The sequence below is a fragment of the Podarcis erhardii genome, assembly GCF_964252035.2.
Source record: "Podarcis erhardii genome assembly, chromosome: 11".
NCBI lineage: Eukaryota > Metazoa > Chordata > Lepidosauria > Squamata > Lacertidae > Podarcis > Podarcis erhardii.
The window spans coordinates 47629325-47643960 of record NC_138501.1 but is presented as its reverse complement, the minus strand read 5'-3'; the positions used below and the strand labels follow the sequence as shown (position 1 = coordinate 47643960).

Here is a 14636-nt window from a genome sequence, read left to right as displayed (position 1 = left end):
TCACCTGCTGAAAGGCAAAATCCTGCTTGCTACAGCAGATAAGGAATGAGGGTAGGCAAAAAGCACAGTGGCTGCATACTGTATCTGGGCTGAAGAGCTTTTCAAATAAAGAGGCACCATCTGCAGGCAGAGGGCTAGAAACACCTAGCTGCAAAATACAAGCAAATGAAAGTCACAACCACCCAAGAGCTTCAGACTACTTAAAATCTTTTACACATTTACTAAACGCCTTACCTGTTTGTTGGGGTATTAAAGCTAAAAGAGAGCAGTTGATTCCAGAATGGGTCATTCTCAGAGATTCTCTCTCGTCCTGACAATTTTTTTAAGTATTCGTTTTCCGGAAGCTCATTGACGCTGCTGCTAGTTGCTCCCATTTTATTATTATTTGGTCTGCACTTTAAGATTTCATGTCACTGAAGGAAAACCTATGAAAAGAATGGAGGGGGGGTTAAAATGCACTAATAGCACACTTCTATTTTGCAAAGAATACACAAAATAATATGAGAGAGAAATAAAATACTAATTTCATGCCACCCCACCCACAAAACTGGAGAATTAAACCAGACCAAAAGTTATTGATTTGTGAAATGAATGATCAGAAAATGCAACTGTTCAGGAATTGTAATAATCTGATATTGTATGGAGATAGTGCTACAGAAAATAAAATAGTTTTGCTGAATCTTTTTAATGATGTCCAAAACAAAAAACTGAACCCATATAGGAAACCTTTTATGGAAGGCCTTCTTCATTTCAAAGGAGGTTTGCAGTGCAAGGGCTGCTACCAAGAAGCACAATCCTAAAGCCCACTTGAACATGCTGAACTTTGAATCCTTGTCTCCAGCTGTAAGCATACACAATCCTATTACCTGAAAGTAGGTCCTATTGAACTTAGTGGGACACATTTCTAAGAAGACATGCATAGGACTTCACTCTTATTGAATGAAACAAAGATGCAAGAGGACCACATTATGTTCAGAGGTGGAACATGCCAAATGTACTTAGCATTATGTTGACAGAAATCAATGTGCTGCCTTTTCACCATCAGTGTTGCAGTAGTTTTGAACAAGGAACAGGCAGCTCAGATTCTTGGCTGTCAATTATGAATACAGTGGTACCTTGGCTTACATGCGCTTCAGGTTACATACGCTTCAGATTACAGACTCCGCTAACCCAGAAATATTACCTCAGGTTAAGAACTTTGCTTCAGGATGAGAACAGAAATCGTGCGGCGGTGGCGCAGCAGCAACAGGAGGCCCCATTAGCTAAAGTGGTCTTCAGATTAAGAACAGTTTCAGGTTAAGAAAAGACCTCCAGAACGAATTAAGTTCTTAACCTGAGGTACCACTGTACTTTAATCTAAAAGGGGACAACAAAATCTTTTCCAATTTAACTTTTCTGCTGTCAAATAGCTCTTACCTTCAGAAAGTCCTTCCTGACATGTACACAGAAACCCTCTGCTAAAAAAGGTAGCATTTGAATATCATTAAAGTTTCTGTGTGCCAAAAGACCTACTTACTTTTAGAATTTCTGATTGTCTTGCTGAGCAAATCTCATGTTCCCTTTAGATAGGGCACAACAGCCGCTACAAAATGAAAGATATAGAAAATACAAAGTTATTCAAGCAGCAGTGACAAGATTTCCTTTTTTGCTCACTCATATGGCATATTTACACACAGAGAATCAGTCCTCATGGAACACACCTCATCCAGTAAGTTACTAGGAAGTTAATTTGTAACCCTTTCTTACTCACTAATGCATCCTGTTTCATGGCAATTTAATAACTAGTGCAAACATCACCATCAAGCCACTGTTATGCAGGTGTCAAAGAACTTTCTCTCAGCGGTGGGAAAGCACACTAGAAGATCTGAAAGTTATTAATGGCAATATTTAATTCCCTCCCCCATATTACCCTCTACTTACTTATATTTCACTACTTACTTACTTATATTTCACTGTCTAAAGTTGCAGTCCCTTACGCTGTGCCCATTGGTGCCAGAATATCCCCAGACAATTGTGCCTCTGCTGCGTTTTTGTTCTGTTTTTTTAATCCTGGCAAGGCTTGCTTCAAAATAAAGTACAGTGGTACCTTGCAAGTCGAACGGAATCCATTCCGGAAGTCCGTTTGGCTTCCAAAACATTCAGAAACTGCGGGAGTTGCGTCGGACGTTTGGCTTCCAAAGAACATTCGCACTCACTTCCGGGTTTGTGGTATTCAGGAGCCAAAACGTTAGACTCAGAAGGCGTTCAGGATCCAAGGTACGACTGTACTTGCCAGCGGCTGCCCACTATCTTTATTTTCCCAGAATGTGAACCCAGAAGGTCAAATTGTTACATTTATTATACAAAGCCCTTAACAGCTTGGAACCAGGTTATTTGTGGGATCATCTTGCCCAATATATGCCCACACAACCACTTTGATGTACAGAACTGAAACTGTTATGGATGCCACATAATTCTCATTTCACACTTGTAATAATTTGTTTTAGAATGCTAGCACTCACACTTTGGTACTCCTTGGCTACTAACACCAGGCAAGCACCTTCACTCTACTCTTTTTTAGCACATCCTTAAAATATTTTTGTTCTAACAAACCCATCCAGACATATAGAGGTTATGTGCGCTTTATTTCTTTTCAGCAATTCTTGATTTTAATTGCCTTTCAAAAAAACCGAAAAATTGTTTTTAACTGTGAGCCAGAGGGCCATAGAGTCTTCGTTAAACTACTCAGCTCGGGGGCAGGAAGTCTCTGCAGGCAATTTCAGCTGGAGCAATGTATTGCCAGCTCAAAATGTCTGAAAACGCTCTCACGATCTGGACGCCACACAAGTTTCTGACAATTTACCAATATATTGTCCAGCTCTAGAAACAGGTAATCAAGCCTTTATTCCCTCCCAGTCTACCCGTGAACTCAATGTGTGAGGAGGTCTAAGCTCAGTGCTCCAGCCACATGGCTTTTGCAAGCCTCTCTCACATTCCTACAGCAATAGTTTAGGAACTTTTACCACTCTAGAACTAAGCTAGGTTTTACTGCCTGTGCAGCTTTTGTGAGTGATATATGGAAAGACACAGGAATCTCACTACTGGCTTGCCAACAGTACATGTGAAAAGAATATAGGAATATTAATAGACCACAAGCTTAACATGAGTCAACAGAGTGGTGCAGCAGCAAAAAAAAGGTAACACTATTCTAGGCTGCATCAACAGAAAGTGTTCAGGTCAATGAAGTCATAGTACCGCTCCAGTCTGCCTTGATCACACCACACCTAGAATACTGTTTCCAGTTCTGTACACCACAATTTAAGAAGGATATTGACAAACTGAAACATGTGCAGAGGAGGGCAGCCAAAATGATCTAGGGTTTGGAAACTAAGCCTTATAAGGAATGGTTGAAGGAGCTGGGTATGTTTAGCCTAGAAAATAAATATCTTCAAATATCTAAAGGGCTGTCCCATGGAAGAGGAAGCAAGCTTGTTTTCTCCTGCTTGGGAAGCTTTAAGTCACAAGAAAGGAGATTCCATCAGGAATAACTTTCTGAAGGCAAGAGCTATTTGACAGTGGAACAGACTTCTTCAGACAGTGGTGGACTCTCCTTCCTTGGAGGTTTTTTAGCAAAGACTGGATGGCCATTCCTGCATGGCAGGGGTTGGACTAGATGATCCTCAGGGTTTGTAAGTAAACCTATCAAACATGTAGTCTTTTCATTTGCTGGGGGAAGAGGGAAAGTCTGGAAGGAACTTTTAAAGGGAGAAATTGTGAAACTTACATAGAAGGTTTTACAGCCTATATTTCCACACTTTAACTTGCTGCTTATTTTGTGATTTTAAATCTCTGCTGGAGTTCTCTCAACAAATAGTACTTGCCCGTAACTTGGATCTTGGCCTCCAGGAATTTTCTTCTTTTTATATTTTTTCTTGAAACAACACTTCGAGAATTGTTAAGTCTATACAAACATTACATCCAAAAACTGCTGTACTGGCTGCTGAATGGCTACGATTGATGGCACTTGGGGTTTAAATGCTTGGCAGAAGTTGAACTTAACCCAGATTTCCTATTGGAGCAGCACACTTTCTGGATGCAATACCACTGAGACTCTAGAGTTTGGAAAATAAGAAAACTACATTTATTACAGAAAATACATGTTTGATAGGTCTTTCCTATCTAGCATATGCAAAAAGCCATGCTTGCTGTTTCATTTCAAGTATGTCTGTTCTGCAGAGAAGCATGGAGGAAGGAGGGAAGGGAGGAAGGGAGGTCAGCTCAGCAACCCTAAGAGAATCAGTCTAACACTGAAGGAAGTTCAATGGGTCAACGAGTCAGCACCAGGATAGTGTAGGAAACTCGGTGGCCCCGCTCTATCTACACTTCTCATGCAGTTACAGCAGTCTACAGCATAAGTGGAGTTGAAACTGACATTTCCAACACTAACTGAAACTCTAACCTAATGTTTTGCAACACACTATTCCGCAACCAAATGACTGCCTAAAGTCTGCCACAAATGCTTACAGTTATAATGCAAGTCTTCTGCAAAGACAATGTTGCTTGGGGATGGTGGCTGCCCATCCACTTCTACATTACAAAGTACAGTGGTGCCTCGCAAGACGAAAAGAATCCGTTCCGTGAGTCTCTTCGTCTAGCGGTTTTTTCGTCTTGCAAAGCAAGCCCATTGACGGCTTAGCGGATTAGCGCTATTAGCGGTTTAGCGGCTTTTAGCGGCTTAGCGGCTTAGAAAAAGGGGGGGAGGGGAAAAAACCCGCAGGAACTCGCAAGACATTTTCATCTTGCGAAGCAAGCCCATAGGAAATTCGTTTTGCGAAGCACCTCCAAAACGGAAAACTCTTTCGTCTAGCAAGTTTTCCGTCTTGCGAGGCATTCGTCTTGCGGGGCACCACTGTATATTTACAGTAATTTAAATTCCCTATCAATTCATTTAAGTTCACCCTGCCATATGCATCACTACCTATTTTAAATTACCATGAACCAGTACCACATTTTTGCAAGTTTGCAAAGTGTAGCAGTTGTCACAGAATACTATGGCATGATGTTAGAATACATTTTATCTGAAATTTTAATCCAGGGTGGTGCCTTTGCTGTTGTTTTTGTTTGTTTGTTTAATGTTTAGCTTCTATGTAAGGTCTACTTGGATATTCTGAGATTTCATTATTTTGATGCTGCACTAGAGTAGCAAAAATGTTCAAGCCAGATGCCTTCATTTTATGCATCTCCATTGACTGACAAACTATCCTGTTTTCCTACACCTTAGGAATTCACCTACATATACATCTTTAAATTCAGGTTTCTGCACTGCTTTATGAGCTACCCTAAAAGTTAATCATTATGACATAGCAGGAAAAAGTCATGAGTAGAAAGGGATCATTGCCATGTAAAACTCTTAACAATATCACTTTGACTTTCAGCCATACAAGTTAGAAAGCTGCCCATCCTATTTGCTTTCTGCTCACTGTCAGGGCATAAGCTAGGAAGACAAGTTACAACAAATGGTAAACTTCCAAATCCATAGTCAAAAATCATTAAAGTCAAACTTGAGCAAATCCACCATGACATGCCCTGTGGCTGCTACTACTTTTCCAGAATACCTATTAAATATCTTGGCACATGCACACAGACATACAATATCCCAGTTATATGGATCCTTTTGCTTTTGATATGTTTATGACTTGACAGGAAAATACTGATCATCATGATGAGACGGATGCACAAGGAGGGAGGGTTTCTACATTGCAAGGTCTTCTGGGAAGAGGGGCACATGTACCTGTGGTATACCTATCACACAGGATCAGGCCATCCATTTTCATGATGCAGGCAGCTTTCACCTTCCTATGAAGTTGCCTAGCATGCTCCATTTAAATTTGTTCTATCTATTCTGGTAGAGTCTCTCCTAAGACTCGTGCACAGGTCATTCCTGACCCTGCTGAAATTCTTTGCACTGGAGATGGGACTGAAGCAAGGGACCTCTGCATACAAAGCCCATGCTCCAGCACTGAATTATGGACCCTCATGCAACAGTGCCCCCACTCCCAAATGTAGTACTTTGCCTGCCTCGCCCCCATGGTGGGGAATGGGAAGAAACTAAGGGGTGCACTCAAGACACACCACTGGAGTTATGGGGCTAAACTGGCTCCAGGTCACTACCAACAAAACCTACTCTTTAACACATAACTCAATGCTAGGTTCTGCTTCTTGATAATATTACAGGGCAATCCTATACATGATTGCTCAGCAGAAAGTCCCACTGAGTTCAATGAGACTTAGAACTAATATATACAGTACTGGTGAGTTACTGTGGAACCTCTACTTACGGATGTAATCAGTTCCGGAGGTCCATCCATAAGTCGATCTGGGTTGCTGGCAGAAGCACCGTTGTGCACAGGTGCATTTGGTAGCAGTGTGCTTCTGCGCATGTGCAGACAGTGGCAACCACTTCTGCACGTGCGCAAATGGCAGAAGACACTTCTGCACTAGCGTGAATCGTGGCAAACCCGATATTTACTTCCGGGTTTGCCGCGGTTGCAACTTGGATCAGGCCCAAGTAGACGCGGTCATAAGTAGAGGTTCTACTGTAGAACATTATAAATACATTATAAAAAAATGTGACACTGGGGGCGCTGTACAGCAGTAAACGGAAAATTGCATTGTGAGCTATATAACTTTTCTTCTTAGCATTTTTTGTATATCAGTGTAGATCCAGCCTTCCTCCCCAGTATTAAATAGGACTGTTCTCTTAAGAGTGTGACAGAACATTTGAGAACTGTATTGTACATATCTCTAGATAATATTCAGCTTGACTTGATCACCTAACATCAGGAACACCCTGAAGTGTTTTCACCAGACATACATCTCTGACTAAGCAGACCTGAAGAACTTAAGTGGTGTTATATAGAGAACAGCTGAAGAAATACTACAAAATACACTTATTTGTAAACCAGACTGAGCAACAGGGGGCCTGGCAGTAGAAAGGAACACAAAAATAATGACATCTGCCATGTAAAAAAAGGATTTTAATGGAAATCAGGCAACAGATGCTCATAGAACAACCACTTCCAAAATGCTATTCTACTTTGTCCTATCAACTGTAATTGTGCAAGGTATTTCTCAGTATCTGTCCAATGTCTATTACTCTGCCTTCCTTCTTGCAAGGACCTTCAGGTGGCATGAACAAGGATCCCTCCCCACCCCACATTTTATCTTCTCAACAAGGTTTGGTGTAGAGAAACCAGGATACAAACTGAGTCTAGGCTGCCCAGTGAAGTTTCAAGGCCTCCTATGGATAGCTCAGTTGGTTAAAGCATGGTGCTGATAACACCAAGGTTGCAGGTTTGATCGCCATGTGGGACAGCTGCATATTCCTGCATTGCAGGGGATTGGACTAGATGATCCTCAGGGTACCTTCCAACTCTACAATTCTATGATTCACGCCATAATAAATTTGTTAGTCTTTAAAGTGCCACAAGGTTCTTTGTTCTTTTTGCTGCAACAAACTAAGACAGCTACCTTACTAGAAATTGCTTATAAGGACTGTTAAGATTCTGGCGGTGAGAAAATAAGATTGCATGCTGTTCCTGAATAAAACATATGGAAGAAAGTAGGACACAGAAGCAACACAACTGTCCACCTCCTTTCCTTTGGAGTGTTATCTCTTCAGTATGGAAAGCAAACTGTTGTATCCACAAATTTTTCAGCGTAATTTGGCTGGAAAGCAGCTTAAAGGCAAGTGCAGTATCCCTGGAAACGAAGGTAGATATGGTTCTCAGACTGATATATGGCAGCCTTTGCCAGTTAGTTGAGCCCTCAAATTTTATCTGCAGCAAGTAGGATTGTGCCTTTAGGATTGTATACCTACACTTGCTACCCTCACCACAGGTAGAAAAAAATAAGGGCACTGAGAGATCCCACATTCCGATAAATACAGTGGTACCTCAGGTTAAGAACTTAATTTGTTCCAGAGGTCTGTTCGTAACCTGAAACTGTTCTTAACCTGAGGTACCACTTTAGCTAATGGGGCCTCCACTGCCACCGCGCCACCGTTGTGTGATTTCTGTTCTCATCCTGAAGCAAAGTTCTTAACCCAAGGTACTATTTCTTGGTTAGCGGAGTCTGTAACCTGAAGCGTATGTAACCCGAGGTACCACCGTACAGGGATTCCATGGTTTAGTTTACAACTTTGACACATAATAAGGGGAACAAGGGAGGATGTTGCCCTAAGGAGAAGAACATGAACAGGCCCTAAAATTCTGGAAATAAGTACTGTACTGGGCAAAAGCAACCTGACACATTCTAAGCTTGTGGGATTCTCAGACTTAATATACATTTTACCTTTGGGTTATGAGTGTGAATGCTGCTGCTGCTTATGAGGGTTTCATTCTAAGCATCTTTTATTTACTACCCTTTTTCCTTGAGCCCTGAATACCAAAGTTAAAAAATATAATTTGTCAAGCAATGCAAAGCAAATAAAACCATTACGCCAACACTACAAAGCAGATGCAACACTTTTGCTCCCAAGTGCATAAAGGAATAGTGAAGTCAAATAGTTTCTGATTCTTCCAGTAGCAAGTCTGCAGGAATGGAACAAGTTAAGCAATTAGAAGACCATCACAGACTCAGAGAGTCAAGCTCACTGTAGCATATATAGCCCTAGAGGAAAAGGCAAGACACACCATCAAATCTTCTCTGCCGAATTAAAAAACTATGAAGAGCACCTCAGGCTACAAAAATGCAGAAATTGTAAAGCCTTTCACAGCGGTATACACATTTTACCAGCTGGCCTTTGGCAATAAACTGTTAGTTCTGCTATCTGGAAATGAGCTAGCAAGATAACCTATTAAGAGCACCGTGAGCGACAATGGAAATATAAGCTACCAAGTTACTGGGAGCCTGAACAGAAATTGTGAATTACGTAGTCATATTACCATAGTGCTACAGGACACCATATACACAGTATGCCTCCATAATGAGCAAGTGTATGCTTTGAGTATTTTATGGACTAGTAAAGGATACAAGTATCCAGCAAGTTTATACAAACTGTTCAGGAAAGGTGTATTTAAGATGCATTAAACTGTTTCCTTTCCCTGCTGAGAATGTGTACAATAAATTAATCTGGATGTAGAAAAGAACTGGAAATAGATGTCACTATCTCCTCAGTCACATTGCTAGTAAACTACAAAACTAGAAAAGGCACAAAAAAGACTACAGTACTCATAAACATTATGAAGCACTCTCAAACTGAAAATGGTTCTTTATGATCTTATTCTCCAGAAAGAGATTTACTCTAAGGAAAAAAAGAAAGTTGCAAGACAGCCACCCTACCAGGATATCTTATGTCCAGGTGTGTTTTGCTACTGGGACGGGTCCAATTGCGACCACATGGGCATTTCTGGATGCCAGGTTGGCACCTGACATCTCCATCTGGCTGGCCCCATCAGCTTTCTTATGCAGTTAAGCAGAAGAGCTTATTTATTGCATTTATACCCCACCTTTTCCTCCAATGGGTACATGGTTCACCCGCCTCACAAGTTAATCCCTACAACGGCCCTGCGAGGTAGGTTAAGAGGCTGTGACTGACTGTCACCCAGTGAGCTTCATGACACACTAACCACGACACCACACTGGCTTCCTAGACTTCTTCTACTATGGGGCAGCTATATAAATTAACTAGTTAAACAAATATGGGGAAAGCAAAATGCCACTTGGAGAAGGATCTGAAATATTTTCCTTGAAGCTTTCATTTGTTTTAATCCTGGATTGTTTTATTTGATGTTCTAATGTGTTGTAAACCACTTTGAGATGTTTTTTCTTTAAAATATAAAAGTATAGAAATGAAAATGAATAATGATAATTTAAAAATGTCATTGTGAAAAATATAAAGGTGCCTAGACATACTGTTGTGGCGACTGTAACTTAGGTTTAAGATGCCATTTGCTGATTAGCTTACATATCTGAGTTTCTAACACTGCTTAAGTCTCTGAGGAAACACTGTGGGGACTAGCACTGGCATAGTAAACATTCTGAAAGAAGCAAATGCAAGCTCAAGTGCAAAATCTCAGAATAAGCACCCACAAGGAAGGAAAGACTGAGGCAAATAATACAGCTTGCTGTGGACATTCACCCCAGTATACACCAGTTCTAAAACAGTAGGCCAGTTTAGATGCTCCTTACTCAGTGTACAAGCTGTGTACAATGACCATTCCATATGCACAACTCACAATGTGTTCACTGTCTACAAAGCACTGAAATCCCAAATCCAGTAACAACTCTATCACCATAACTGGAACTTCTCTACTGTGGTGGTGCTGGAAATTAAAGCCAGGGATTCAAGAACTTTGTATAGAATGGTCATAGTTTCTCTCTCATAATTTACCATGTTTACAAAATGCCCTTCCTCCCGGAAACTCAGGGAAATATATATGGTGGAATATTTTGCACACGTTCTCACAAATGTCCTAGTAAGTAGGGGATATGGAGAGACTAAGTCTGGTCCAAGGTCAAGAACCTAAGCTCCACGACCAAACAGTTGCTGCAAACGTGTCTTGCAGTCTCTTCTTCTGTCATATCAAGCACACTATAGACAACAGAACTTTAACATGAACAGTGCTCTAGAACACCACTCTGAATCCATTCACTTTTAGAGTCACAGTAAGTAACGGTCTGTTCTTATCAGTATGATGGCTCTGTAAGGTTATCTGGAACAGAAGCTGTAAAATAAGATAGCTGGAACACAGGTCACAACCCAAGCAGACCATGGAATGAGATGTATCTTACTCAGGCAAGGAAATACTAAGGAGTGTTGTTATGTGATTAGCACTTCTACACCCATTGCCCTTCACATCAACACACCTAGGTGAAAATAGAATAACCTGAAATGTTACAATATTTTTAGACATGGTCTAAACCTAATCATGGTTAAACTTCATACTGGTAGCAATGTTAACTGCAGTTAAGCAAACCTTTCTACAACTAGGATTGGAAACTAGGTTTTGCACACCCATGTCTAAAGAACACAATGTCATGAAGGTCTATTTTCATCTGCAAGTGGGATGCGTGAGAGAAATTATCATAAATCAAGATTATGAACCCAATAGCAGTTATTCTATTTTAGGAGTTGTTATACCAGCCTCCATCTCCAGACTGATGCTTTTCCATTTAACTGCATGTTGTGATGAGGAAGCAGCATTTGAAAAACTCTCAAACTTCATCATATTTGGCACCTCAATAAGGTTTTCCCCTAGGTCCACACTCCCTACCTTACTCAGACTCCAGATTTAGCAGTGAACCAACTATCATTGATACCATTAAATTTATTTCTTCCAAAAGAAAGCAGTTTGCTATCAGCCCCATTTTCTCTGCCTCATAAACGTTTCTACAATTATGCTAGATTACAGTACCATGTCCTGCAGGCATAATCAAGGATACACCCAAGGTATGGTCAGAAGGTACCTGAAGGAGATACCTTGCTGAAGCAAAACAGGTCTCTATCTGGACGGTTAAGTCCAGTCAAATGTGATTATGGAGTGCGGCACTCATCTCACTTTCAGACCGAGGGAGCCAGCATGTGGCCAGCTGTCCGAGTCATGTGGCCAACATGACTAAACCGCTTCAGGCACAACAGAACACTGTGACGGAAGCCAGAGCACACGGAAACGCCATTTACCTTCCTGACACAGCGGTACCTGGTGTGCTTTTGAACTGCTAGGTCTGCAGTTTAGCTAGCGTCTGGATGGGCAACCACCTAAGAACACCATTTATGCTTGCCCTTCACGATGAAAGAAATGAGGTACACAGTGGTACCTTGGGTTACATACGCTTCAGGTTACAGACTCCGCTAACCCAGAAATAGTACCTCGGGTTAAGAACTTTGCTTCAGGATGAGAACAGAAATTGTGCTCTGGCGGCGCGGCAGCAGCAGGAGGCCCCATTAGTTAAAGTGGTGCTTCAGGTTAATAACAGTTTCAGGTTAAGAAGGGACCTTTGGAACAAATTAAGTACTTAACCCGAGGTACCACTGTACTTTAAAAAAGCAAACCAACCCACTGCACTCCCTATTAATTAACCCACCACTCACCTTGCTCATATACATGTTAAAGCTGACAAAGGGATTTTTTTTTTTTAATGCTCTATCTACCCAGATGGTCAGAGGATAGATCAATAGCAGTTAGTACAGATACAGTCTATTTAACCACCTTGTTATATTTACAATAAGAATGGCTACAAAAGCAGATACTTCTTCTTTCTAAAGCAAAGAATCATACAAGAGAAGCCTACAAAACTCTAGTTTAACACAGGACACAAGCCGGTGCACATTTACCCAAGAGCTAGACTCACTTAACACTGGAGGACCTCACTCCTGAGTAAGCCTGCATAAGACTATCAGTGTGTGAGAGAAACATGCTGTGTGCACTATATAAAGTGGGAGGAGGTATATATGTGTGTGCAGGGGAAACTTATTCAGTTCCCCTTCTTGAGTTGGGTATTCCCTAGCCATCACCGCCATCAGAAGTTCTGGGATAGCTTAGTTGGTAGAGCATGAGACTCTTAATCTCAGGGCCGTGGGTTCAAAATATTCCCGCATTGCAGGGGGGTTGGAATAGATGATCCTAGTGGTAACTTCCAACTCTACAATTCTGATTCCTCAGCACCAATCCATAGAAATTGTAGACAGGGACAGGCTTTGGTCTTTCAAATTTCAGCAGCGTCCTGTGAGAGTCAAAAAACTCGGCATCCCCCTGCCTCTCAATTCTCTATGTCATAGCAGCGCCCACTAGGCTCAGCACTCTGTGCAACGGCGGAATCAGTCACGCTGCCCTAAATCCACATCTGTTGTAGAGTTGTGAGGGACCACAAGTGTCATCTAGTCCAACCCCCTTCAGCACAGGAATATTTTGCCCAACATGGGGTTCGATCCACAATCCTGAGATTCAGAGCGACAGAGCCCCGTGCTTTATTGACCAAGCTATCCCTTAAAACAACAGCCTTCTTTAGGCACGCAGCTGCAGGCATGTTTCCAACCTTTAAACGTTGAATGCCCTTAATTGCTCATTTTCAACTGTGCATTTCTTCTTCTTTAAATTACTGGTAGCTTGAACACTTCCTGTAGAGAGCCATGTTTCCCAATGTGGGGCAGTTTGATGGTGGGGGGGGGGGGGCAATTCGAGAATGACTTATTATCAGTTAATGGCTTCTTAGGCTTCCTCCACGTGAATAGGAGTTCACTTTTTGAATAATAAGAACTGTATGTCACAGTGGAGGGGGCATCAGGGCCGGATTTAGATTTGATGAGGCCCTCAGCTACTGAAGGTAATGGGGCCCTTTATATGTCCAGCTGTCCTTTGTCAGCAACAAATTGTAGCTGTTTTGTGTGTTGAATATATGCTATATGGTAATTTATGGACTTAATAGGTATCTAAAGCCATTTGCACATAACAAAATATGTATTTTATCAAAGTAATTGTTGAAATGAAATACAATTAAGAAGAAGTATATTAACAGTGAAATGCAATTAAGAAGTATATTAATAATGAAATAATTATTAAGCTCCAACTTAAAATGATTTTTTATTCATAACAAACTTTATAATGAAATGATTTTAGAATGTTGTGTCATTTTACTGTTGTTAACCTCTCTGAGCCTGGCTTTGGCTGGGGAGTGCAGGATATAAATAACATGTTATTATTATTTTATTAATAATGCAAACACATTGACATTTGGCAATAACAAAAGTTCCTTTAGAAACACTTTTTTCCCCCCGTTAATTTTTTTCTGGGGCCCTCAAGAGTGTGGGGGCCTAAGCTACAGCTTGTTTTAGCTGATATGTAAATTTGGCACTGGGGGTGGGGACCAGGATTTTAGAGATGCTTAGGTGGGGTCAGTGGCGTAGCGTGGGGGGTGCAGGGGGGGCCGGCTGCACTGGTCACAACATCTGGGGGTTAGGGTTAGGGGGCGCAAATCCACGGGTTAGGGGGCGCAAATCCATGGGTTAGGGGGCGCAAATTACTTGCCTTGCCCCGGGTGCTGACAACCCACGCTACGCCACTGGGTGGGGTACAGCCCCCCCCCAAAGGTTGGGATCCACTGTAGAGGCAAATGTCTATCTATATAGCAGCATCTAACTATATCAATAAGCCACCTCTCTCCCCTCCCCCCCTGACCCCTCGTGCCCCCAAACTCACCTGACCTCCCCACCAACTGTCATGGCTACAAACAGGGGCCCCTCCCCTCATCCCTGCGACACACGAAGGGCCTCAGAGAGGGGATGCTAAGCAGGGAAGCCCTGCATGAAGCTGAGGGAGGAGGCGGCGACGGGGACTCACCCGGCTCCGGGCTCCGAGAAAGGGGTGGGCTGGGTGGGGAGGGGGAGTGCGGGGACGGAAACTGACGCTCCCCTCCGGCGCCCCGCGGGATTCTCCTCAGGGACTCTTTTGCTTGCGCGCCTCCGCGGCTCGCTCGCGTGAGGGGGGGGGGAGAGAGAAAGCGCGGCCCCGCCTCTTCTACATTTGTGGGAGGGGGCGGGCTACGTACGCAGTCGGGCGCGCGCCCGCGAGCGAACCTTTCAGTCAGTCAGCCGCTCGGAACTCAAACCGCCTCCATCTTTCCACGTCGTCGCAGCCGTCGCCTGAGAGAAGCGGGGG

The 14636-nt window shown here is 42.4% G+C and overlaps 1 protein-coding gene across 3 annotated transcripts in view; it reads right to left on the bottom strand.

Moving 5' to 3' along the window:
• The window catches only part of DYM (dymeclin), a 166811-nt gene extending 152183 nt beyond the window's left edge, over positions 1-14628 (bottom strand). The window contains exons 1-3 of one of the 3 annotated variants that reach the window (XM_081881455.1): positions 14319-14628; positions 1517-1582; positions 235-425 (exon numbers count right to left, since the gene is read on the bottom strand). In XM_081881455.1, the coding sequence (XP_081737581.1) occupies positions 235-374 (140 nt within the window). In that variant the 5' untranslated portion in view covers positions 375-425; positions 1517-1582; positions 14319-14628. Of the gene's footprint in view, positions 1-234; positions 426-1516; positions 1584-14318 lie in introns of all 3 variants that reach the window. The other 2 variants (XM_081881457.1, XM_081881456.1) reach the window with 2 other exon arrangements.
• Positions 14629-14636: the final 8 nt, after the last annotated feature.